The sequence below is a fragment of the Lithobates pipiens genome, unplaced genomic scaffold, assembly GCF_037356315.1.
Source record: "Lithobates pipiens isolate NorthernLeopardFrog02 unplaced genomic scaffold, aLitPip1_a1.2 Scaffold_19, whole genome shotgun sequence".
In the NCBI taxonomy this organism is placed as follows: domain Eukaryota; kingdom Metazoa; phylum Chordata; class Amphibia; order Anura; family Ranidae; genus Lithobates; species Lithobates pipiens.
In genome coordinates, this window is record NW_027507764.1 from 54,793,663 (window position 1) to 54,820,960 (window position 27,298).

The 27,298-nt window shown below is 43.1% G+C and overlaps 1 protein-coding gene across 1 annotated transcript in view; it reads left to right on the forward strand.

Moving 5' to 3' along the window:
• Positions 1 to 27,298, forward strand: part of SLC25A13 (solute carrier family 25 member 13) — a gene marked incomplete in the record, with an annotated part of 301,958 nt that overhangs the window by 261,456 nt on the left and 13,204 nt on the right. The window contains 1 exon segment of the mRNA XM_077490751.1: positions 7,664 to 7,769. Within this exon segment, the coding sequence (XP_077346877.1) occupies positions 7,664 to 7,769 (106 nt within the window).

Below are 27,298 nucleotides of genomic sequence, written 5' to 3' on the forward strand. Positions count from 1 at the left end.
CTTGGTGTCCGGGGGTGGAATAGGGTCCTAGCCTTGGTGTCCGGGGGTGGAATAGGGTCCTAGCCTTGGTGTCCGGGGGTGGAATAGGGTCCTAGCCTTGGTGTCCGGGGGTGGAATAGGGTCCTAGCCTTGGTGTCCGGGGGTGGAATAGGGTCCTAGCCTTGGTGTCCGGGGGTGGAATAGGGTCCTAGCCTGGTGTCCAGGGGTGAATGGGGTCCTAGCCTTGGTGTCCGGGGGTGGAATGGGGTCCTAGCCTTGGTGTCCGGGGGTGGAATGGGGGTCCTAGCCTTGGTGTCCGGGGGTGGAATGGGGTCCTAGCCTTGGTGTCCGGGGGTGGAATGGGGTCCTAGCCTTGGTGTCCGTGGGTGGAATGGGGTCCTAGCCTTGGTGTCCGTGGGTGGAATGGGGTCCTAGCCTTGGTGTCCGTGGGTGGAATGGGGTCCTAGCCTTGGTGTCCGTGGGTGGAATGGGGTCCTAGCCTTGGTGTCCGTGGGTGGAATGGGGTCCTAGCCTTGGTGTCCGTGGGTGGAATGGGGTCCTAGCCTTGGTGTCCGTGGGTGGAATGGGGTCCTAGCCTTGGTGTCTGTGGGTGGAATGGGGGTTCCTAGCCTTGGTGTCTGTGGGTGGAATGGGGTCCTAGCCTTGATGTCGTGGGTGCAATAGGGTCCTAGCCTTGGTGTCAGTGCAAGGAATATTGCCCCATCATGTCAATTGGAGGATTACTGCCGCGTCTTTCGTGTCTGTGGGAGGAGGTGTGTTCCATTGTTTACATCAGTGGGAGGATTTTTGCTCCACTGTTAGTGTCAGTGAAAGCAATAGAGCTTCAACGGAGGGAATAACGCCCTATCGTGTTGTCAGTAGGAGAAATGGTGCCTACAAGGCCAGATAAATGCAAGGCAGTTTGGACAGGATTTAAGGGTCTGATCTGCATATTTGCAGCCATTACAAGAGATTCCAACTTCCCCTGTTGGATTCCACTCCCTGTACGTACAGCCTGTCATGGACTAGCACCTACCCACCTCTCCATCCTGGACTCCTTTGTCTGTTCCTTCTTAGTTTATTATTATCTTTATAGTTCTGACAATGACTTGTTTAGTTGGCCTTTGAGTGCCACATCCCTAATTTAAAATGTTAGGTTTAAAAAGAGTGGGAAGGCACAAATCAGAATATCATTTAAAAAATACAAAGTTAATTACAAAAAAAAAAATTTTTTTTTTTATTTTTTTTTTTTTTTAACAAGAACAAACATTTTCCAATAAAAAGGCTTATTTTTTTCAGTACATGGACCTTATTGTAAAATCATCCCGATCTGGAATATACATGCTAAAAATCCAGTAATATGCCTGAAGCAGTATGAATCGTTTAATTGACTTCTGCGCAAACTCAACACTTTTCTTGGACTTTAATCCACTTCATCAGGAGCTTACTAGCAGAACATTTGTATATTCACTAAATGCAAAGAAATCTATCCAAAATATTATAATGACTTGATGATATCATTGTAATTGCCTGGATTCAGACAGAAGATGGGGCCAGACCCCAAAGGGAGGTAAAACGCGTAGAGTTTGTTGAGAAATCAATTGAACAATTCATATTGCTGAGGCATATTACTGGATATAAGCATATATAATCCAATCGGTGTGATTTCTGGAATAAGGTCTATGTATTGAAAAAATATGACTTTTTAATGGAAAATTTATTTTTGTAATAAACTTTATATTTTTTAATTTACATTCTGATTTGTGCTTTTAAAATCCTGTCACTTATGGGTTTTCCGAAACTTTTTTTTTTTTTTAACAAAAAATGGCTCTGACAATGTACACAGAGCTTTGCATATTGTAAATTCACACCAGCCCCTGCCCTCGAGGATCTACAGCAGTTGTGGCCAACCAGTGGCCCATGGAGCCTTCTGATGTGGCCCGCTACCTCCTGCTCTGGAATGGCAGGTTAGCAAAACCATATCGCAGGTTGCCAACCCATCATACCACAGCATCAGTGTTGTGAATGAAGCTGGTGGTAGAGTAAGAAAGTGGCTGCAGAGCAGAGCCTCATAAACTGATGCCTCCTGTACAGCGCCGGCTTTTTGCCACAGGCAGAGTCTATGGCAAAGTTCAGTTAACCCGCAGGATAGACACAGGTGCACCACACTGCATCCACGGTGTGGGTAAACCACCGCACATCAGTATGAAAGTCTTAAGCCCTTTTCACATGATCGGCCCTACCCAATCGGACCCCGAATTCACTTCTGCAGAGCATAAGATGTAAACAGTCTTTGGAGTGTGGGAGGAAGCCAGAGAATACCAGGGGGGGAGCCAGAGAGTACCAGGGGGGAGCCAGAGAGTACCAGGGGGGGAGCCAGAGAGTACCAGGGGGGGAAGCCAGAGAGTACCAGGGGGGGAAGCCATAGAGTACCAGGGGAGGGGAAGCCAGAGAGTACCAGGGGGGAAGCCAGAGAGTACCAGGGGGGGAAGCCAGAGAGTACCAGGGGGGGAAGCCAGAGAGTACCAGGGGGGGAAGCCAGAGAGTACCAGGGGGGGGGGGGGAAGCCAGAGAGTATCGGGGGGGGGAAAAGCCAGAGAGTATCGGGGGGGGGAAAGCCAGAGAGTATCGGGGGGGGGAAAAGCCAGAGAGTATCGGGGGGGAAAAGCCAGAGAGTATCAGGGGGGGAAAAGCCAGAGAGTATCGGGGGGGGGAAGCCAGAGAGTATCGGGGGGGGGGGGGAAGCCAGAGAGTACCGAGGAGTAGGGGGGGGGGGGGGAAGCCAGAGAGTACCAGGGGGGGAAGCCAGAGAGTACCAGGGGGGGGGGGAAGCCAGAGAGTACCGGGGGGGGGAAGCCAGAGAGTACCGGGGGGGGGAAGCCAGAGAGTACCGGGGGGGGGAAGCCAGAGAGTACCAGGGGGGGGAAGCCAGAGAGTACCAGGGGGGGGAAGCCAGAGAGTACCAGGGGGGGGAAGCCAGAGAGTACCAGGGGGGGAAGCCAGAGAGTACCAGGGGGGAAGCCAGAGAGTACCAGGGGGGAAGCCAGAGAGTACCAGGGGGGAAGCCCGTGCATGCACAGGGAGAACATGCAAACTTCATACAGTTAATGTCCTTGTTGGGATGTGAACTAAGGACCCCTACGCAAGATTCTACCCTAAAACATGCAGACTCCATGCAGGTGATGTCCTGGTTGGAATTGAATCGGGGACCCTAGCACTGCAGGGAATAACCACCAAGTCACTGTGCTGATCATTGTTAATGCTCATACGTCATGTTTTTAGTGGACTTTTGTCGTTACCCAGACTTCATCGATCCATGAAAATGATGCATCCTCCACTCTTGTTTAATACGTCTGTATCCTGTAATTGCAAATGCTTGTTTTTTTTATTTATTTTTATTTGAAAAAGTCTGAAGGCAGCTTGTTCATTTTGTGTCGTTTGACTTTCGTATAATAAATTGTAGGACCCTGAAGCTATGAGGCACAGTTAGAAGTACTGTGTATAAAAGCAGACACTCACTCGTGTATTAGGCACCCCTATTTATAACAGAGCGGGTTCTGATCTCCACAGGACATCACAGTGATTACTCCACTCACTGCCTGCATTTCACAGGTAATACATAAAATACAGAGCGTGGTGTGGACCCTGCAGAGAACATTTCTGTGATGTGAGGAAAGCCTTGTCAGCTATGCTGTCCTTTATAAATGTACCTCAGTTTTTTGGGGGTTTTTTTGTTTGCTGAAAAGCAGTGATCTAGTTGTCGTCTTATAAATGGGCCTCTTAGAGACTCGGTCACAGTTGGCTTATGCAAGAACCCAAATAGTTTCAATTATCATAAATATGCAGCTTTACCTGTCAGTGAGCCCAGTCTATACCCTTTGCTTTGCTTATTATTTTGATACCTTCAGCTTCACAGATTGATCTGGTTGGTTGCAAATTTATAAGCCTGTCAAGTTTTGTCAGAACAGTTGGAAAGGACAAACAAATGGCCACTGCCCCCACCTATAGCTGGCCTTTGCAGCAAGGAGCACATGGAAGGTCGATGCATGTCTAGCAAAACATACTGGACACCTTTTGCTGCCATTGTGCTATATGCTGGGTGTGCAGTATGCCCCTGTGCCATTTAAAGAGGAGCTCCACCTTAAAAAATAAAAATTAAAAATTAAAAGCCATCAGCTACAAAAAAGCAGCTGCTGACTTTTAATAAATGTACACTTACCTGTCCAGGGTACCCGCGATGTCGGCAGCAGAAGACAAGCAATCGCTCGCCTCTTGGCTGACCCACCGCTATCCTTGAAGTGATGTATCTGCAGATATTCTGGGCTATCTATACCCGGAAGTGGGTGCAGATACCCTGAAAGGTGCCAATTGTGGCACCGGAGGGGGCAGAGGAATCCGATGAGCAGAAGTTCCACTTTAGGGTGGAGCTCCGCTGCCCTCTGCTATCCATTATAATGCATGTACTTCCACTGTGGAGGCTTTCAAAATTTAGAGTTAGGACTACAGAAAATACTGGGGTGCCTTGACGGGGCTTTGTAGCTTACATGTATTTGCAAATGTGTGCAAAAAAAAAACTAAATCCCTGTAACGCATACTGTTCAGATAATTTGGTTGGTCGCAGGCTGGTCGGTAAGTTGAGCTTGGAATTTATTTGTTTGGTTCCAAAGGAACTCCTTTTCGGTATACTTTTTCCATGAAGTTGGTTAGCTTTTTGCATGTAATTTTACTCTTTCTGTTGTATTCTGAGCTGCGACAACTTTTAACGTGAATCCTACACCCATTCTTTTTGTTTAGTCACAGCAACCTTTTGAAACTATGTTAAATCTCTTCACATCAGGGGGCCCATAACATCAATCTCGCCCCCCCCCCCCGCCCCCCGTTACATGAGCGTCCTTGGTCCCCCCCCTTTTTTCACAGCAGTCCCCCCCTTTCACATCAGAGTCCTCAGCACTCCCTTTCACATAAGTCCACTTCCTTCTGATCTTTACCACACCACAACACAACTCCAGAGATAAAACAATAATTCTCCCGCTCTACAAGACTCTGGACCGGCCACACCTGGAGTATGCTGTCCAGTTCTGTTCAGGAAGGATGTACTGGAAATGGAGCGAGTCCAGAGAGGGCAACAAAACTAATAAAGGGTCTGGAGGATATTATGAGGAAAGGTTGCAAGCTCTGAACTTATTCTCTCTGGAGAAGAGACGCTTCAGAGGGGATATGATTTCAATGTACAAATACCATACTGGTAATTTATAAATTACTGACAGGGATGGAGGCTGGCGTCCCTTTGCTGCTGACCTCATTTAAAGTCCCAAAATGCACTTTTCCTATATTAAATACCATACTGGTGTTCCACAATATGGATAAAACTTTTCAGCGAAAAGGAATTTGAGACACGTGGCCATTCACTAAAACTAGAAGAAATAGGTTTATCCTTAAACTACATAGACGGTTCTTTACTGTAAGAGCAGTTAGGATGTGGAATTCTCTTCCACAGGTGGTGGTTTCAGCGGGGGGGGGGGGGGGGGGGCATCGATAATTTCAAAAAACTATTAGACCACAACATACAGGGATATACAATGTAGTACTGACATAAAATCACACACATAGGTTGGACTTGAGGGTGGGAGGCAGAGCAGGTCAAGACGAGGTGGAATTTAGTCCTATTCTGAATGGTGGGGCTGCAGTGAATGCCACCCTTCCTGGATTAGCATCATACGTTTCATGGTGCTGGCAGCCAGCTTGTCTGTGCAGTGGAAATGCATGATGTAGCTCAAGAATACCGGGCACAGCGTGGCGTGCTTGAAGGATCCAGATGGCATACCTGTTGAGAAATGGTGACCAAGGCCATTTAGAGGAGAGTTTTATAGGTTCTCTTAAATCATAAAACTCTTCACAGACACTAATTCTCACCTCCCTCGCACTTTCCTATCGCTCTGTCTTGATTTTCTTTCTTTTTTAAATTGTGTTATTGAAGCTTACTAATCCTTAAAACTAAGGCCGCGTACACACGGGCGGACTGTTCGCCCAACTTTGTTCGTCAAACAGTTTGACAAACAGTCCGCTCACACTTGACTACACACGATGAACGAACAGTCCGCTGAAACCGTGCGCGATGACGTGAACGGCACGTACGACGGGACTAGAAAAACGACGTCCTATACACTGCAATGCAACCTTCGGCGTGTAAATTCTTTGAGCATGCGCGAGACTTAGTTTGACGAACAAGCCTACACACGAGCGGACTGTCCTCTCAAACCAAGTTTCAGCGGACAGTTTTACGGGATTTCCGAAAAACTTTGTTCGTCAGACTGTCCGCTGAAACTGTCCGCTGAAGCCCACACACGAGCGGACTGTCCGCTGAAACACTGTTCAGCGGACAAAGTTGGGCGAACAGTCCGCCCGTGTGTACGCGGCCTAAGATTTTGGTGGCTGCATTCGTTTTCCTGTTTAGGCTGGTTTTCTTTTTCATCTAGTGGTCTAGCTAGTAACACACTTTTTGTGCTAGGGTGTCTCCACTGTGGGTTTAGCAGCAATTGAGACACCTTTGCACAGCAGCATTGTCAGACTGGAGAGAGCAAGTGTTAGAGCCAAACACCTAATGCTTTTTAACTACTTACCGACCAGCCGCCGCAGGTTGGCACGGCTGCGTGAATTGCCGTCATTATACATCAGCCGCTTTAAGAAGCTATAGGGGGCATGCAATGGCCACTCGTGATCACTCCTCAGAGTGCAAGAACAAGGGATCTGTCAATATAAACAGATCCCCATTCTGACAGGGGAGTAGAGAGAGAGCTGGAAAAAGAGGACATAAATTTTGTTTTGGGTACAACGTTGCACGTTTTTCCTTTTTGAAATTAAGGTTGTACATAAATTATTAAAAGCTGATCATTGTAAGCACCCTGGTCAGTGTTATTGGTTCACCTCAACCATCTACTTTTACTAGACAACTTGGTCTTATTACAGTGCCTTGAAAAAGTATTCACCACCCCATGGAATTTTCAGAGATCAGAGCTAAAAATAGCCACCGATTACTGTATAAAAATGTCACTGGCAGGGAAGGGGTTAACACTAGGGCGCGATCAAGGGGGTAAATGTGGTTTTATGTGATAGATCAACACAAAGTGGCACATAATTGTGAAGTAGAAGGAAAATGATAAATGGTTTTCAACATTTTTTACAAATAAAAGTGTGGGGTACAATTGTAATCAGTCCCCCCCCCCCCCCCAAGTCAATACTTTGTAGAACCTCCTTTCACTGCAAGTCTTTTTGGGGATGTCTCTACCAGCTTTACACATCTAGAGAGTGAAATTTTTTGCCCATTCTTCTTTGCAAAATATCTCAAGCTCTGTCAGATTAGATGGGAAGTGTCTGTTTACATTTTTTTTCTCTCTTCAGATGTTATCAATACAACTGCTAATACTTATGTATCTTTTTATTCCTTGGTTATACATCAGCACAGAGCATAGGCTGGTAGTAAACCTGTCAGAGTGCCAGCGATTGTTCAGCTGGGTAAGAAAATAAGCATTTCTTCAACCCAGGCTGGCGCAGTCATTGTACAGAGCATGTACCGGTTTTCCTTGTGTGTGCTGAGTCTGTGATATTGTTTTTTAATGCACTTTTCTAAATGGTTGTAACTGTTTTTACCACAGGGCGCCAAGGCATGCTTTCTTCGCGACATCCCTTCTCTGCTATCTACTTCCCCTGTTATGCCCATATGAAGAGCGCCTTTGCATCAGAAGATGGTAGGGTGAGCCCTGGGTACCTCCTCCTGGCTGGTGCCATCGCCGGTAAGAACTAGACAATGCCGTATTTGATTTTTTGGCAAAAGGAATATTCTGATGTGAAAATTTATCATGAGATAAAATAATGGATGTATGCAAAACAACTCGGGCTAAAATAACTAAAACACCCTTTTGCACTGCCACCCATGAAATTAATAAAACAATGTCTGCTGCTGCCCACACTCTTTCACTCTCAATTGTGCATAAACATAACTGTGTAATCATAATAGGTGTAGCGCTATCCTAATCTAACATTTATCATTTTATATATTTTATGATCTGACAAACGTTTGGATTATGATAGAGCTACACTATTTTGATTATACTAAAATAACTCAGGATACTGTGTAGATTTTGGGGTGCCACGTCCCTTTTTATTAACAAGCTTGGCTAGATACACACATGTATAGGCCATGTTTGCGAGATTTCTGTCAAATCTTTTATTAGAAGTTATCATTTCAAAAACACTGAAAACCTTTTCTTGCAAGAAAAGCAGGTAGACCTAAAACTGAATGCAGGTATAGGAACCATGTAATGCATGCGAATGAACATATATTAAAAAAAAAAAAAAATCCCAGACTTTTTTTTTTTTGTTTTGTTTTGGATGGAAAAAAACTGTCAACTGAGAGTTTACCTCCTGTTTCTGTGAAAGCATTTGTATTGTGAGTTTCCCACTACTTTCTGTACCAGAGAACAATGATCACTAGAACATATTTAGAGGGTTAAATATCTGCTCCATGGACACACAGCAATTATCCACTTGCCGGCTAGTTCTGGGAGGCCGTTGTATGACAGCCACTCGTGATCACGCCCACTACAGGGTGCGGGTGGCGTGCTCTGTGATCACAGTGGCTACAAGTCACTGATCACCGCTATTACTAGTATGTACATTATTTATTATTTTTTATTCCATTGTGTATATATATCATAGTTTGTGGATGCTCTAACTTTTGCACAATCAAATCAATATGCACTTATTGTTATTTATTGTTTTTTTCCAAAAATATGTAGCAGAATACATATTGGCGTAAATTTATGAAGAAATGTGATTTAAAAGGGGAAAAAAATTGGATACGTTTTATAGCAGAAAGTAAAAAAATATATATTATTTTATTAATTTTATTTTTAATTGTCAGTCTGTTTTGATTTATAGCCCAAAAAATAAAACTCAGTGGAGATCAAACACCACCAATAGAAAGCTCTATATGTGGGGGAAAAATTATACAAATTTAGCTTGGGTACAGTGTTGCATGACCGCGCAATTGTCTGTTACCAAAAAATGTGCCAAAAAATGGCCTGGTCATGAAGGAGGGGGTACATCTTCAGGTGGGAAAGTGGTTACAGCGAGGGGAAAAAGTATTTGATCCCCTGCTGATTTTGTAGGTTTTCCCCACTGACAAAGAAATAATCACTCTCTAATTTTAATGGTAGGTTTATTTTAACAATGAGAGACAGAATAACAAAAAAAAATACAGAAAAACGCATTTCATAAAAGTTATATATTGATTTATTCTTTCACCCAGTTCTCCTCTGACTCATTCAGATGTTTATTAGCAAACTTCAGACGGGCTGTGTACATGTACTTTCTTGAGCAGAGGGATTGCGGGTGCTGCAGGATTTCTGTCCTTCATGGCATAGAGTTGCCAGTTGTTTTCTTGGTGACTATGGTCCCAGCTGCCTTGCGATCATTGACAAGATTCTCCCTTGTAGTTCTGGGCTTAATTCCTCATCATTCTCATGATCATTGAAACTCCACAAGATCCCCGTGAGATCTTGCATGGAGCTCCAGATTGAAGGAGAATTGACAGTTATTTTGTGCTTCGTCCATTTGCAAATAATCGTACGAACAGTTGACACCCTCTCAACAAGCTGCTTGGGCGAAGGCCTTGTAGCCCATTCCAGCTTTGTGTAGGTCTACAATCTTGTCCCTGACATCCTTGGACAACTTTGTTCTTGGCCATGGTGGAGAGTGGGGTCTGTGCTGCTCATCAGCAAAGCCCCCCCCCCCCCCCCGAGGATGCCCACCCCTAGTCACCACCAGTTATGCCACCCATGGCCACCAGGGATGCCAATCGGTACCAAACAATGCCTACCAATCAGTGATGCCCATCAGTACCATACATCAGTGCCCATCCGTGCTGTTTTAGTGCCGCCGTATCAGTGCCCGTCAGTGCTGCCCCATCAGTGAAGGAGAAAACGTACTTATTTACAAAGTTTTGTAACATTTTCAGTCTTTTTTTTTTTTTTATTATTTGTTTAGCAGAAAATAAAAATCCCAGAGGTGATCAAATAGCACCAAAATAAAGCTCTATTTGTGGGAACAAAATGATAAAAATGTAGCTTGGGTACAGTGTAGCATGACCGCGCAATTGTAATTTAAAGTGTGAGAGTGCTGAAAGCTGAAAATTTGGTCTGGGCAGGAGGGGTGTACAAGTGCCCGGGATTGGAGTGGTTAAAATGCAAATCAATTTATTAAATAAACCTACCATTAAAATGATAGACTGATCAGTACTTTGTCAGTGGGCAAATGTACAAAATCAGCAGAGGATCAAATATGTTTTTTCCCCTCGTTGCAAGTCGCCATGTTCTATTTACATTCTGACTTCTGGCGGTCTTCATAATTGTCTGAGCACTTGAGTGTGACAGAATCATACAATAGTTAATATTCTATCACCATTGAAAAGTAACACAGGAGGGCCCTTCCTGCTATGGGTTGCAGTTAGGTTGCTGTACATTGTGGAGGGGTAAGACGCAAATCTTTGCTTTGTGTGTGTGTGATGTCATTTGACAGCCATACATGTGTGGTCTGTATAGGAATATGAATGCAGGTATTGATATTTAAGAAACAGCTGTTATCATTACTGTGTGTAAGATATGCTTTCGCTGCAGTACAGTAGCACCATCTTGTCTACAATGTGTTGTTTTTTTGTTTTGTTTTTTTGTTGCAAACTGGTTGTTTCACCTTCTTTTAACCACAACAATTAGGACTGACAGCAGGATTAGACTCCATAAAATTAAAAAACAACCCCCCTTTTATCGTCTGTGGCTCTGGTAACCTAACTGATAAAACACACCTGCTTATAGTTGTCGTAGAAGATAGATGAACCTTCATAAATATCACTGGGTGGTCTTTGACATTCCTTACATTTTTTATTTTTTTGAATATCACAAAATGTTACACAGAATACATGGTTTCCTTATCCAGATGCTGGCGTGATAATAAGGGGTAAGGGTTTTATCAGGATACAGGTATGTAGAGCAGGACATATTTGGGTCAGAAGGCAGTTAAACTTGAGCAAAAAGATGCCTTCTCATTTATGAGACTGATGGGCTACCTACTGTGCTAACGAGGCAGACGACAGCTCGTTTAAATCTGTGTTCCTGATCTCTGGTGAAAAATCCCAGTGCTCTGACCCGTTGCTAGCCATTCATTAGATCTACATTAAGAAGCTTCTAAGACACTCTTTTACTTGCCTAAGTCTGCTGCCATGTGTCAATCTGTGACATAGTAGATTGATGGTGCTGGAACCTTAGCTAGATATACTTGTATACTAATTAATGTATTTGACACAAATGTACTGTTGGTATCCCAATGGGGCATCTAGGTTACAGTCCATGGCATCTCTTCTGGATCTGGAGAGCAGTGTGCGGTACATGGACGCTGCCACTGGAAGCCTTCAGGATCCTGTAAGAGGCCTGTGATCGATAGTTTGGGCAGCATCTACATCAGCAGGAAGCCATGGAGCAACTACAAAAAGCACCCTCCCAAACCACAGACCGGAAGAAAGAAGATTTGAGACTCTGACTGTCTCTTGAGCAAGGTTTTAGTGAAATATTTAGTGCATTTATTTGATTTACAACTTAAATAGCTAGGGACATATAAAGTAGGTAGGGAAACTTTTTTTTTTTTTTTTTATTATGATTATTGAAACTGAAGGTGAGCCGGAGAAAAGTAGTTTAAAGGATAACTAAAGGTTGTTTGTTTAAAAAAAAAAAAAAAAAAAAAAACATGTCATACTTGCCTCCTCTGTGCAATTGGTTTTGCACTCCTCTTCTGGGGTCCCTCAGTTGCGCTCCTGGCTCCTCCTCTTCTCACATGCCCATTGAAGAGCCGCTTTACCTCTGGGAACTCATGCGGGCATGCTCCTGTGTCCTGCTGCTACATCTATTGACACAGCAGGACTCCCCCCACCCCCCGACTCACGTGTCATTAGATTTGATTGACAGCAGCAGGAGCCAATGGCTGCGCTGCTATCAATCCGATCAGGAACCGAGACACCAGGTTCAGGCAAGTACAAGGGGGGTCGGGGGGGCAGCTGCATCACAGGAGGTCAGGAGGTTTTTCACTTTAATGAATATAATGCATTAAAGTGTTACTAAACCCAGTAATATGAAAATAGTTAATCTGCCCCCCCCCCCCCCCCCAACACCCACAGTGCCCACAGCTTATAACTATTTTTACATTAAAATCCTGCCACTATATACCTTTGGATGATCTGTATACCACGGTTACATAATAAACTGCAGTTTCTCCAGTGCTGAGAGTTAAGGTAGGAGAAGATTTCCACTACAGCCTGTATACACGCCCACATGTGTGATGTCAATATCATGTGACCCGGCTAGCTCTGAGAACAAGTAACTGTTCTCTCCAGCATAAGCGAGACAACTGAGCATGTGCAGGTCGGCTACCCTGCCTGTGTTAACTGGCCTTCCCCAGATAGAGAGTGCAGGAGGGGGAGGATCTGTGCATACAGGATAAAACAGCCCTTTTTGCACAATGCAGAGGATTAACCCCTTAAGTTCCACAGTGAGTATACCAAGCATGCTATGGTGCATATACAGACTGATATTACTGTTGCGGGTTTAGTAACACTTTAAGGTGAAAAACCACAAGGGTGTACAATCCCTTTAACTCTGATCTTTATTTGTTGTATACTGATTTGTTGATCAGTGTTTTGCTTTGAGGTTCTTTGCAGTATACCCAAGGAAGCATAGAAACCTCTGTAGTGTATTAATATGCTTTACTAAATCGGGATTCCACACATACAACTGTAGGAAAAATAATTCACTGCATACAAAGTATCATATATTATGGCTACAACATGTACAGGCTCCCTAACCTCCTAGCAAACATGTACAATGTATGTGATAGGCATACACTAATCTCTCTAAAGCTTTATTCTTCCTGGTGATGCTTGTTCAAGTCCACTTTCTTCTCCCCCTGCTTCCTGTAGCATCGTTTCCTGTCCCGAGCTCATGAAGTAGTCCACCAGGTTCTTTAGTATATGAATACATTCTAAATACATGGTCTTAAAAATGTTACTCCATATTTATGCCATGAAAATCACTAAAAAGCCATAGCAACACAATCGGCAACACTATTATGACCACTCACCTTAACCCATTGAGGCATGGACTCCACTAGGACCCCTGAAAGTTTTTTCAGACACTAAGCCACCTTTCGCAGATCCTTCAAATCCTGTAATCTGGGAAGTGGAGGATCCATGGATCTTTCTTGTTTTTCCAGCACATTTCACAGATGTTCGACTTAATTGAGATTTGGAGGTCAAGTCCAACACCTTTTTAATCTGTTGTTTCTCAAACCATTCTTGAATTCATCATACCAAGCCACCTTCTTCCATTGCTTCGTGGTCCAGTGCTGATGCTGACGTACCCATTGTAGGCGGTTTGGCCGTAGACACAGGTCAGCATGGGCACCTTGACTGGTCTGTAGCTACACAGCCCCATACACAACAAACTGCAATGTACTGTGTGTTCTGACACCTTTCTATCGGAAACCAACAATAAAGTGATTGTAAACCAAAGTTTATAAAAACAAATAAAACAAACATGCCATACTTGCCTGTTCTGTGCAAATGTTTTGCATAGAGCAGCCCAATCCCCCTTTCTCGGGTTCCCTGCTGGCACTCATTGCGCCTCCCCCTGCCGAGTGCCCCCATAGCAAGCCGCTTGCTATGAGGGCACTTGTGCTGGCTTAATCCAGAGTCACGCTTTGTGTGTCCATTGACGCACAGAGCACGGCTCAGCCCCGACAACCCCCCACTGTCTCTTCACAGCAGGAGGAGACAATGACTTCCAAATGCTGCATCTCTGTCCAGCCAGAAGGGAGAGAGCCGGGAGAGCTGCTACTCTCTGGCACAGCGCTGGTTTGAGGTGGGGCTCCGGTAAGGACAAGGAGAGGACCTGGGAGATGAGCTGCATACAGAAAGTTTTATTTATTTATTTTTTCTCTTGTTTTATCTTAACCCTGAAAATGCATCAAAAATCTGCTTTTTTATATCTACCTTTTCAGTAATTTCATCTACAGTAGCTCTTCTACTGTGTAGATTGTCAGGCAGCCAAGGGTGGTGTCTAAATACAATAGCCAGCAGTGTGCGTTCCTCCATCCAGCTGTTTAGCATGGAATGGAGAAGACTCTTGATTTGATTGCTTTCAGCCCATGGGCTGAATAAGAGTAATAGAAGTATGTATGGCTAGTATAAAAGTACTTATTATTTGGCTGTATTTTTCTGGCTCACGGAAATGGTTGCTATTAGCTACACTAAATCTTTAGTGTAGCTAATGGCAACCTTGGTGCGGGAGCAAATGATAGGTGACTATTTGGCTCAGGTGGGGCTGCCATAGAAGTAAACCTCTGCAGGGAAAAGAAACACCGACATTAAAGATTATTTCTATAAATGTTGTATTTATGTACTTAATTTGTTTTGTTTTTGTTGTTTTTTTTGTTTTGTTTTTTAACTTGACTGGACCCATTCTTGTATCCATTATCTCCCCACCATTCTTCATTACCTAAATGATCAGATAGAAATGCCTTTAGACTTGCCTGCATCCCGCCATTTTTTTTTTTTTCCTTTAACAAAACAAGCCTTGAACATGGTAGCCCGCGTGCAGACGTGAAATGCAAGCACCCATCTACATGCCAAACAGCTTCTGAAATTCGGCCGCTCCCCTCTGTCTCTTTCAAGCTCCTGATGTGATTGCAGACGCAGATAAATCCCTTTTGAAGTTTAGTCACACAGGCTGCCTTTATACTTTCATTTCTGTCAGGCTTGCAATCTACAAGGCTGTGAATCTACGTTTCGCTGCACCATTTCCAAACACATCTAGAGATATGAAACAATACATTTCAGATTCTGGAGGAGGGGGAGAAGGAAAGCCGCCTCCTTTGCGGCATATTATCGTAATGTAATACATGGCCTCTGAAATGTCAACCTGCCTGACTTAAGATTGTCATCTGCACTTCAAGGCTTTCAGCGTCGCAGCATTGTAAAGCTGGGCCATTAAGGTACCGGAAGAAGGGAAAAGCTGAAATATGAAACTATAGAATTGGCATGAGTAGACCTGAGGTTGGCTGTCAGCTAACAGGGCATGCTGAGACGTGACGATATATAGTATAGTTATAATGTATAGTGGGGTCCACCATAGCGAAAAACCCATTGAGGAGAATTTATCAAAACTGGAGCAGACAGAATCTGGAACAGATGTACATGGCTACCAATCTGCTTCTATCTTTCGTTTTTAAAACTGAACAAGCTGAAGATAGAAGCTGATTGGTTGCCATGGACTTCTGTTCCAGATTCTTTCCACTCCAGTTTTCATAAATTCCCCCCATTGCATTTTGGGAACTTTATAGCATTAATAGCTTCAATGATAGTGTTCATTATATGAATTTTTATTTATGTGCAGTATAAAAGTTGCAGGGGTTGGGACAAACTATTAACCACTTGACCTTCGGAAGATTTACCCTCCATGACCAGGCCATTTTTTGCGATATGGTACTGCATTATTTTAACTGACAATTGCACGTTCCTGCTACGCTGGATCCAAATAAAATGTGTCATTTTTTTTCCCCAGAAATAGAGCTTTCTTTTGGTGGTATTTGATCACCTCTGCGTTTTTTTTTTTTTTTGGGGGGGGGTTGCGCTATAAACAAAAAAAAACAGCAATTAAAAAAATATATATATATTTTTTTTTACTTTTCTGCTATAAAAGATATCCAATACAAAAATGTAAAAAAATCGAATTTCTTCATAAATTTGAGCCAATATTTATTCTGCTACAACATGTTTCCCAATAAGCATATATTGATTGGTTTATGTGAGCATTATAGCGTATACATACTATCGTATATATTGAAGGAATTTCTTTTTATGCTAATAATGGCAGCGATCAGCGACTTGCAGCGGGACTGCCGAATTGCGGCGGACATTCGGACACTGACACTTTGCGGGAACTAGTGGCACTAATACAGTGTCACTGTACTAATGACACTGGTTGGGAAGGGGTTAAACATCCAGGCATGATCAAAGGGTTAACTGTGTGCCTTGCCAGTGTTCACTTGTCTCCCCTGACCTACTGGCTGCATGCTCAGATAAGGGTTTGGCATGGATTTTGAGAGGGACCCCACGCCATTTATGTTTATTTATTTTTTTTGCGAGTGAGAGTTCCCCTTAGAATCCATACCAGGCTGAAGGGTCTGGTATCGTCCGTACCCCCATGCCAATTTTTTTTTTTTTTTTTTCATTTTGGTGTTGGTTCCCCTTCATCCTCAGCACACAAGTCGCAACGCAAGTCGGATCATCAAATCGATGGGCTCATAGGCAACCATTGATTTTGAATAGAGGCAGGGAAATGCCTGATGAGGCTTAACGCCCCGTAACAGCTTTTACCTGCGTCTGACGGCTCATAAACTCCCCTACTGATGAACGTCCATGTGTGCATGTACACATAGGATAACATAGAGGTGAGTTTATAGGCTGTTATAGAAAAAAACTCCCAAAAACATCCGTTTATGAGCTTCAGTGTGCATGGAGCCTTTAAACAGAGGGTTCTGTCGCACACATTTGCAAAAAATAGGAAGCAGCAGTGCTCGCATCAAGGCTCCTCTGTATACTGCGAACCTAGCTCTATAGTTTGAGATTCTCCAAATTGGAGCATATATACAGTAGCAGTGGATAAATTATAGGCAGACACCACATCAAACAAGCTATACAAAAAAGATGGCAACCACCCCAATGTATTTTTCTTTTTTGTAAAGCTTGTTGGCTGTTTTGTTGTGGGGGCTGAATTTCTAGCAGATTCAGGCAGCTGACTCCCAGCCTCCTCTGGTCCTCTTCCAGACCTTGCACTTTCTGCTTCCTAGCTCCAACCCCCATCTTTTTCCAGGCAGCTGGTAAGTGGGGTGCACTGTGATATAAGGGAAGATCAGCTCTGCACACCGTGTCTTTCAGATACAACCAGCTCTTCGAGGACAACCATAATGCTGATGTGACCCACAATGAAATTGCATTTTGACACCCCTGGGCTAGATGGTGCTGGGCATCCTCCAGCCAGGAAATGAGGTAGACTTGATGTGACTTGCTGCATCTTCTAATTCATACTGGGAGAAGCTTGCAGTGTGTGGTAAAATTAGAGTAAGGATTTTCAGGACAGCAGTAGTGCTTATAGGTTCGGAGTTGCAAGACTAAATGTAAGACTGGGCGTCACCTTTAAATCCCAACTCCAGGTGTAGAATATACATTAACAATAAATGGCCTGATACCTGTAGGTAAAAGATCCACATTTTTCCTTTGCCTTGGTGCTGTCCTCTGAAGATACGGGGCTCCAATATCTTGCTGCTAGTCCTCTTTTAGGGTGGAATGATGGTCCGTGTCATAACAACTTGGAAAATGCTACAGATCCCGGGGGCTCATGTGAGCTCCAATCTCCATATAATTAAGGATTGCTGATGCTGAAAAAAGAGAAATGACCCTGCCTGTGATATTACTGCCCGATTTAATGTATGAGGTCAGGGGGTGGGGTTTAGAAAGTTCAGGTATTGTTGATTTTTCTGCCATGTCTGCCAGCCGTTTATAGTATCTACAACTTTCTGTTGCATTAAACCTAATTTTCCTCTGATCCTTCTAGCTACAACATAAAATCTCTATCCATTACAGTTTTATGACTGATGGTATAGAAAGTCCAAACTAAGCTGCCTCAGAGTAAATGTTGAAATCTTTCTCTTCTCTATGGAGCCCACGAGGGCTGCAGCCAAACCAGTATGGTCTGGCGGCATAAACTGACCCATTTCAGCGCAATAAACAGCCACGCAGAGAAGAAAGTGTAAATATAGAACGCCATAGGGAGATATAAAGTAAAAATTGTAAATTGTGGTTTAAAGAAAATATTCCATACATAGAATTAAGCTGCCAGTCTTGACAGAGAATATTTCATTGCGGCCCAAAATACACTTACAAGAAACGACAAACAATTCTGTGAACTGCGACCACTGATCTGTCATAGATTGGGCCTCCAACAAACCAATATATTACATAGATATATACTGGGAGATATATTTTAATGAAAACACACACTTTACACATTTTAATCAGACTTGCTGGGATTGATAAAGTATAACAAGCGGGGAGAAATGCTGATCTTTTTAACCACTGCTGGCTAAATGGTAAAAAATAATAATATTCTAGGCATTTGATAGTCACATGATCTCTTCCGAATGAAAAGTCTGAGTTTTTCATTTAGGATGGTCGTAGACGAGTCAAAAACCAAATGTTCTGACAAACGAAAAACAAAAAAGGCACATACGATTGTGTCATCATTTGTTCAATTTTTCTAAAAGAAAAAAATAAATAAAAATCCAGCATGTTAGTTCAGGTACTTTCGATTGCGTGATCCATACGATCCAAGGCCGACCAAACACGAGTTGAAAACCAAATGAAAATTCTTGGTCGTTAGTTTTTCGACTTGTCTATGGCTGGCCTTGGATCGTATAATCCAAAGTCTTTTGGTCGTGTCGCCGTTCCTGAAAGGAACCCAAGAAAACATGGTTCCTTTCATCCAAGTCAAGCAGTCCCCTCCACAGTGCCTGTGGGAAAGCTCAAAACTGGACCAATGGCACGTATAAAGTTCTTTGGCCACCGTAAGGCCCCTTTCACACTGGTGCACTTTTCCAGGGCAGAAAGAAGCACATACACTATTCCACATGATATCCTATGTAACTGCCCACACTGCAGGTGCGCTGCACTTTGAAAAGTCCTTCATGTTGCATCTGTGGTCATCAAAAAGCACCTTTTATTGTAAGTTATTAGGAACACATTAAAACCTCATTAGTGTGAAATTGCTCTTGGGCCCCTTTCACACGGGCGCCTCTGCTTGCTTAGCAGGGATCACTCCACGGATTTTATGCGATAGACCAACACAAAGTGAAACAAAATGTGAAGTGGAAGGAAAATGATAAATGGTTTTCAAAATGTTTTACAAATATGTGAAAAGTGTCGTGTGTATTCGTATTTGGCTCCCTTTACTCTGATACCCCTACCTAAAATCTAGTGTAGGGATCCTCAAACTACGGCCCTCCAGCTGTTGCGAAACTACACATCCCATGAGGCCTTGTAAAACTCTGACATTCACAGACATGACTGGGCATGATGGGAATTGTAGTTCCTGAACAACTGGAGGGCCGTAGTTTGAAGCCCCCTGATCTAGTGGAACCGATTGCCTTGAGAAGTCACCTAATTAGTAAATGGAGTCCATCTGTGTGTAATTTAATCTCAGTATAAATGCAGCTGTTTTATGAAGCCCTCAGAAGTTTGTTAGAGAACTTTAGTGAACAAACAGCATCATGAAGGCCAGTCAACACACCAGACAAGTTGTGGAGAAATTTAAAGCAGGGTTAGGTTATAAAAAAAAAATCCCAATCTTTTGAACATCTTACGGAACACTGTTCAATCCATCAGCCAAAAATGGAAAGAGTATGGCACAACTGCAAACCTACCAAGAAATGGCCGTCCACCTAAACTGACAGGCCGGGCAAGGAGAGCATTAAGCAGAGAAGCAGCCAAGAGGAGGAGCTGCAGAGATCCACAGCTCAAGTGGGAGAATCTGTCTACAAGACTACTATTAGTTGTGCACGCCACAAATCTGGCCTTTATGGAAGAGCGTCAAGAAGAAAGCCATAAGAAGTCCCGTTTGCAGAAGCCATGTGAGGGAAACGGCAAACATGTGGAAGAAGGTGCTCTGGTCAGATGAGACCAACATTTTACTTATTGGCCTAAAAGCAAAATGCTATGTGTGGTGGAAAACTAACGCTGCACATCACCCTGAACACACCATCCCCACCATGAAACATGGTAACTGCATCATGTTGTGGGGATGCTTGTCTTCAACAATGACAGGGAAGCTGGTCAGAGTTGATGGGAAGATTGATGGAGCCAAATACAGGACAATCTTAGAACAAAACCTGTTAGTATGCAAAAGACTTGGAACTGGGGCAGAGGTTCACCTTCCAGCAGGACAGCAACCTTAACCATAGAGCCAGAGCTACAATGGAATGGTTTAGATCAAAGCATAGTCATGTGTTAGAATAGCCCAGTCAAAGGGAAGACCTAAATCCAATTGAGAACCTGTGGCAAGACTTAAATTGCTATTCACAGACGTTCTCTATCCAATTTGGCAGAGCTTGAGCTATTTTGCAAAGAAGAATGGGCAAAAATGTCCCTCTCTGGATGTGCAAAGCTGGTAGAGACATCGCCAAAAAGACTTGCAGCTGTAATTGCAGCAAAAGGTGGTTCTGCAAAGTATTGACTGGGGGGGGGGGGGGGGCTTGAATACAAATGGTACACCACACTTTTCACCTATTTATTTGTAAAACATTTTGATAACCATTTATAATTTTCCTTCCAGTTCACAATTATGCGCCACTTTGTGTTGGTCTATCACATAAAACCCTAATAAAATGCATTTACATTTTTGGTTGTAAAATGACAATGTGGAAAATTTCAAGGGGTATGAACACTTTTTCAAGGCACTGTATCACCTTAATCTTTAGACCTGTGTTAGAATAAAGATCCAGTTTTACAGATTTGGGATCAGCAATTTCTATAGGATATTAAATTGGATGCATATTTCTTCCATCGTATTGGAAGAAAAGTTTGCATGACAAAAAAAAAAATTACTTTTAAATCTGATCAACCATTCTGATTAATGCAAATCCTCATTAATTCAGAATTCATATGTATTTGTGGCCAGATTAAGAGGAGATGGTGGAAAGCTTTGCATTTGTGTATAAAAAGGTAACAAACTCCTCCTATCATTTTCAGCCGTGGAAGCTACTATGTTGACCTCTGATCAACTGCAATGATGCTGCATCCATTATGCCACCATCCATTTGATGGTTTGATAATTTGACTGAGAGCACAACCAATATGACCGTTACATTGTCAGAACCTGCAGAGTGTAACTGTTTTTTTAAACTGTTAAATCAGTGGGTTTATTTCCACATTAAGGTTAGCCATACATGCATTAATTTCTCTTGTGCAGTCCCAGAAATCTAAAGGATTACTACATACGTGTTCAACATTGACTACAGTCACTATTTAGCCAACCGTTTTTTTTCCCTAGCTGCTTCAATTTTCAGTTGTAGTTTGTTGCATCACGTGATGACAACATGGTCACCCTTGGTTCAAATTTCAGCCAGTTCAGCAATAATCGTCTGAAAGTAGAGTTGTGTATGGCCAGCAATAGTTAGGGGAGCCCACATGCACCAGTACATGAAAAACACACGAGAGAGTGCATGCCAACCCTAGTGTGTTATTGTTTAAAAGTTCAAATCTATACCATACAAAGGTTGCACTGCCACCCAATGGTATCACACATGTATAGCTCCACAGTGACCTCCTCTCCTGCTCTGTTCGATTTGGCTGGCTCACTGGAACTCCTGCATGGGATGGATATTGTTATGTGTACATAAGCCACCTGTTGGCTCAACCACTCTCCGCTCAGAACGCTAGCACGGGCCAGCCAGCGCTTGTATGACGTCACTCAAACGAGGGAGGGGGAGCGCAGTGGTGCAGCTGGCTCCTCTCGTATAGTTCAAACGAATGCCTTAGACAACATGTTTTGGAGGCGTGGCCTCCTTCAGGCCTGAAGGAGGCCATGCTGCACCACTGCGCTCCCCCTCCCTTGTTTTTGAGTGACGTCATACAAGCGCCGGCAGGTCCATGCAAGCGTTCTGAGCCGAGAGTGATTGAGCCAATAGGTGGCTTATGTACACATAACAGTGTCCATCCCATGCAGGAGTTCCAGTGTTGACATTGAACACTGTTGGAATGTGAAAAGTGGGGACAGCGCTACAATTGGTTTGTTGTGTATATATTTTTTCCACATGCACCAGTGGCTGGGGTGCGAAGGGCCAATGACGAAACTCGTCAAACCAAGCGCAGTTCTGTCTATAATCCGGATGGTGTTCTACGATATCCAGGTGTCCCAAACCTTTAGAAATTTGGCATGGAAGTCTTTGAGTATGGAACTTGGCTTCTCATGCACCATGGTCACCGTTAGTCTTTGCTGCACCTTGGAAAAATTGAGGTACAGTTGTCTACAGGCTCTGGCCAGTCTTTACCAAGCTGCCAGAAAGTGTGGTCTTTCTATGTAGGTTTGAAACCCACCCCACCCCGCTAAACTCTACAATCAACAAAGCTGTCACTGCCTATTGATTATTGCGCTCTGGCCCTGATTCAACAGGGGGCATGTCTGACTTCTGCAGAAACCACTTCCTCTACACAGAGAGCAAGGGTCCTTCTCTGCAGCATGTTGACAGGACACAAGCTTTTCTACATAAGCTGTAGTTTCTTTCTAAAGAAAATGAACTGTAATGCCGCGTACACACGAGCGGAATGTCCAACAGAAAAAGTCAGACGGGAGCTTTTCATCGTATATTCCGATCATGTATATGACCCATCACACTTTTTACGTCAAATTCTGACGCATCTAGAAATAGAACATGTTCTAAATATTTCCGACAGAACCAATTCCTATGGGGAAAACCGCTCGTCTATATGCTGTTCCGACGTACCAAAAATTACGCATGCTCTGACGTAAGTACAAGACGGAAGCTATTGGCTACTGGCTATTGAACTTCCTTTTTCTAGTCCCGTCGTATCTGTTGTAAGTCACCGCGTTCTTGACGGTCGGAATTTGGTGTGATCATGTGTACGCGAGAGAGTTTCAGCGGAATTCCATCGGAACTCCATTGGAAAAACCCTCAGAGTTTGTTCCGACGAGAAAACCGGTCGTGTGTACAGGGCATTAGACTTTGTACACATTTTGTTTTGATGCACCTGTATAGTAGATGGTATATGTTCAATTGGGTTTTAAAGGTATGAGACCCCATAGACATTTTTCAGTAAAAGTGAATGGGGATTATGTTGTGCCCAGTTTAAATGTAAAATAAAAGTTCTGAAGTTCCTCTTTAAAAAAAAAAAAACTAATAACCGTTTGGTGATCGGCATTTTCAATCCCTCATACACATGGTCTCTATTTCCATCTAATAGGCGGAGTGTGACCTCCATACGTTGGTCTTGTGCCATAATAAATTGAAATCATCGGCCAGACATGAGGAGGAGTGGGAGCGAGCGTTGCACGATGAACGCATTGCTCCAGATGAAAAGCTGCCTTAGAAACCCTAGCTGGGTTTGGTTTGCTGATTTTGCACAGGGAGAAAAGGGACGCAGAGTTTTCCTGGGGTTATTTGAGGTGGTGGCAGCCGGTCCTCCTTGCGCGAGCCTGTGGCTAAGTGGCGGCGGCAGCAGCAGCGGCGGTGGTGAGGTTGAAGTCTCTCTTGCTTTTCGGCTCCCTGTGTGTTCCGTGCCAGTAGCCACAGAGGCGTGAAAAAAGCACAAGCAGAGGAGCTTTCACCTCCAGAAATCTGAATTCAATCATCAGACATGTTACCAATTTTCTACAGCGCAGCTCAAACTCCAATCTCCCTTCCAACATTTAAAGGGCAACTTCAGACAGAACAGTGAAATGCTAACATTGTCCAAGAAAGATTGGAACTGTGCTAAAGTCCGAAAATTCGGTTTACTTCCCCTATTTTTTTGATTTCTGTAATCAGAGAGGTTTATAAGGTTTTTGGGTGGGATTACAGCTTCTTGTTACGTTATTCTGTAGAGTACACCTGCTCTGTTATGTGGATGAGGTTGCAGTGGGTGGTACAGGGACCAGAATGTCCTGTATTTTCTGTATCCTATTGGCAGCTATAAGGATATTCCTAGCAGCGCTGAAGTGGCAGGCCTTTCCCTGAGTCACTTTTAATGCTTACTATTTTTCCTGAAATGTATCTGCTGTTCTGATTCTCCCATATAGCCTCTGGATACTGTACATGTTTACAAGGGTTCTACATAGGTTGGCATGGGTTGCTCTCCCTTCGATCTCCTTTTTTTATATTTTTTCATGCAGTGAGATGAAACCCTGTAAATGCTATGGCACTTACCTATTGACCACATTAAAGTGGAATTGAGCTCATTAAAAAAAAAAAATGCAAATGGACAGAGTTTTCGGTTTACAAACTTTTTTTATTCAAAAGTTTCAAAAGGTGGTACAAAGATTATAGCAGCTTGAAACATCAAGAAAACACACTGGTAAAGAAAAAGCCAAAAAATACAAAACATGGCTGAAAGAGCCTGATACATAAAAGTGTGTAATTATCCTGGCACAACTGCAGATAATAATGCTGATAATGCAATTACTTCCAGAGAAGATGAAAGGGAAGACCAACATTAACAAACGAAGACATACAGTACTAAACCTCAAGATTGAATCATTCAAAAAGAGTGCAATTATCAAACCAAGGTGTCCATTTACGATCATAATAAGGCATAGTGTGATAGTTTTACTGCTCTACATATGGAATCCACTTGGAGTTTAACTTAGGAGAGAGGAACTGAGCAAGTTCTCCAATGTAAAACGACTACCCAATGGATGGCAACACAGATTGTATGGATTAGTCTCATCTGTAATGTAGTAGCCTCTAAAATGGGAGAGAATAGGCAATGAGTCGGGGTAAGAGAGAACTTAGCACTTGTTATTGTAGAAGCAAAGGTAGTCTTTTTTTTCTGCAAACCAGAACTACATTGGAACAGTCCCGAAACAAATGAAGTGTGCCAGAAGCCTGACAACCTCTAAAGCATAGGGGAGATACAATAGGGAAGATAGAATGCACTCTAACCGGAGTCCGGTACCACCTAGTGAAGAGTTTAACAGCGGTTTCCCTAATATTAAGAGACCTTGTATGTTTTCCACGCATTCATCCCAGTCCAAGGCGGCAGGTTCCAAAGAGCATTCAGTCTCCTCTTTTGACATGTATAAATGCATATCTGTTGAATTCTAAATACTAAGAAATATATATATCTCAGAAATTAGTTCCTTGCCTCTAAGGTTTTGCAAAGAGATTTGTTCATAGAGTAGGGTTTGATACAGCTTCTACCTTAAAGAGGAAGTAAAGTTCCCTCCAATATTTGTACCTATAGTTAAGCCTATAATAAGGCTTACCCATAGGTACTGTAAATATTTCCTGAACTTGCACCATTTAGGAGATATTTACTATATATACTACACTGATGTCATTGGTACATGCGCTCTGAAGGAACAGTCACCCATGCTGTTTCTTTAGGGCCATCAATATGCGATGCATACTAGCACATTATACCTTTTACTTTGCAGGTAAGAAAAAAAAGGGGGGGGGGGGTTTACTTCCTCTTTAAACCAGGATAAAAAGTGTTTTATCTGCAGATAATAGACAATTTCCCTATTTGGGGTATGGTATTTAGCCTGCAGGGATTGTAAGGAGGTGAACACTGAGTTCTCAACCAATTTATGTAGTGAAAGTACATCTGAAGCTATCCACCAGTGAAATCTGGGGAGATTGGTAAAGCCTGGGGGAAAAGCTGGGTCTCCGAAAAAGGCTGCTTGAGGTGGGGCCTGAAAGGATATTGAAAATTTTGTTCTTATAACCTTTCCATAATTGAAACGATTGAGCAACTAAAATATTTAGAGGGGGCTGCAAGTTGGTGGAAGAAACCACACAAGACCAAAGGAGACCTGGAAATGCGGGAGAATCAAATCGGATTCAAACTTTACCCACGGCACCCTGGATGGACAGGGTTTTTATGACAGAAGGGACCCTTTTGGTCTCTTCTGTCATAGACTGTATGCTTTTCCCATCTTTACACTGGTAATGTACAGAGTCACACATGCACAGCTCAGAGTACATATGACACCACTCTGGCATGATGAAGTGACTCCTGTGTGCATGCATGAGAGTGACGTCGTCATGTCGATTGATCCGTGTGAACCTGAAAGGAAGACCGGGAGAAAACGGAAGCGCCCAAGTGCTTACGGAACAACTCTAGAGGGCTTCTTTTTACAGACAAGTCTGTCTTAATATGCTAGCACATTAGTAGTAATATATTATATTACTATTTATATATTAGTATAAACCTCCCGGGGAAGGGCTCATAACAAAAAAAAAATGGGGTGTTTTCATTCTGGTTTAAGTAATTACAACTGGAGCAGACAAGTTAAAAAAATAAATTGTATCTCCTTTATGGAGAATTGTTGGTTGCACTCTGTGTTTTTACTGTAACCACTTAACTGTAGTTAAGAGAATCTATAAAGTAAAAAAAAAACCCCCAAAGTGTTCACGTTTAAAGACATTTCTAATCCTATCCCGTGGACTGCAAAATGATGGGAAGTCATCTCAATGGGGATACAGATGGCAGTAGTAAAAATGGCATATTCTTTGCAAAAGTAAAAATATGTTTTGGCTGGAGTTGGTCTTTAATGAGCTGTAAGTGGCTAACCAGGCTTCCTCTGTGAGTGGGAAGACTTTAACTCCTTCCTGAGGAGTGACTTCAGTGTTCGTATTCTCATTTAATGCTGACATTCATTACACGGAGAGGGGTGGTCTGGAGTGCTTCCAACATCCCATATCAAGTTTTTTCCTTTTGGTTTTTGTCATGGGGCGGATATGGAAGCCCTCTCCATATTCCTCATAGTCTCTAATTTAGGGGTTTTACAGAAAACCTCAGGGGATGATGGCACACGTCTCACCATGAGATAATTTCCTGCCAGGGAAGCATGAGGTCAATCGGTTTTTGGAGACCTCTGCCGCCCTTGGAAGCAAAGTTTGCTGTAAATTGATAGCATCACATAACCCTAATGTTTCAGAAAACTAGCTCTCCAGTAAGGAAAACTTGAAACTTTTATTCCTGTAACCCTAAAGTTGAACTCAAGGAAATCTTAAAATATTGATTTCTATTTAGGGGACTTTGCAAAGTCCTTTTACTTATTTGATCCTCCACTCCGTGTCTCCTCTGTGCAGCTAGACTGATCCCCACAGCCTCTTCCTCTCCTATATTACTGAGGTCTAAGGCCCTCCAGTGTCGTCAAGACCAATGTAGAAACATCCCTTTAGTGAATGTGAATATGCTGAGGAATAGTGCATGGTTTGGTTAAAGGGGGGGGGGGGGTGTTATCTGCCAGGAAGAGGATCTGATGGTCGGGGGAAAAAAAATCCTGCATCCACTCAAGTGATGTGGATGCAGGAATCTCCTCCACTGCACTATTGTATTTTTACAGTGGGGGCTCCCCCTCCCTTATCAGAATATACAGCAGCAGCTGATTGAATGCTGTACAATGGCATGGTAGTTCGTGACGTCACAAGCTGACAATCAAACTGC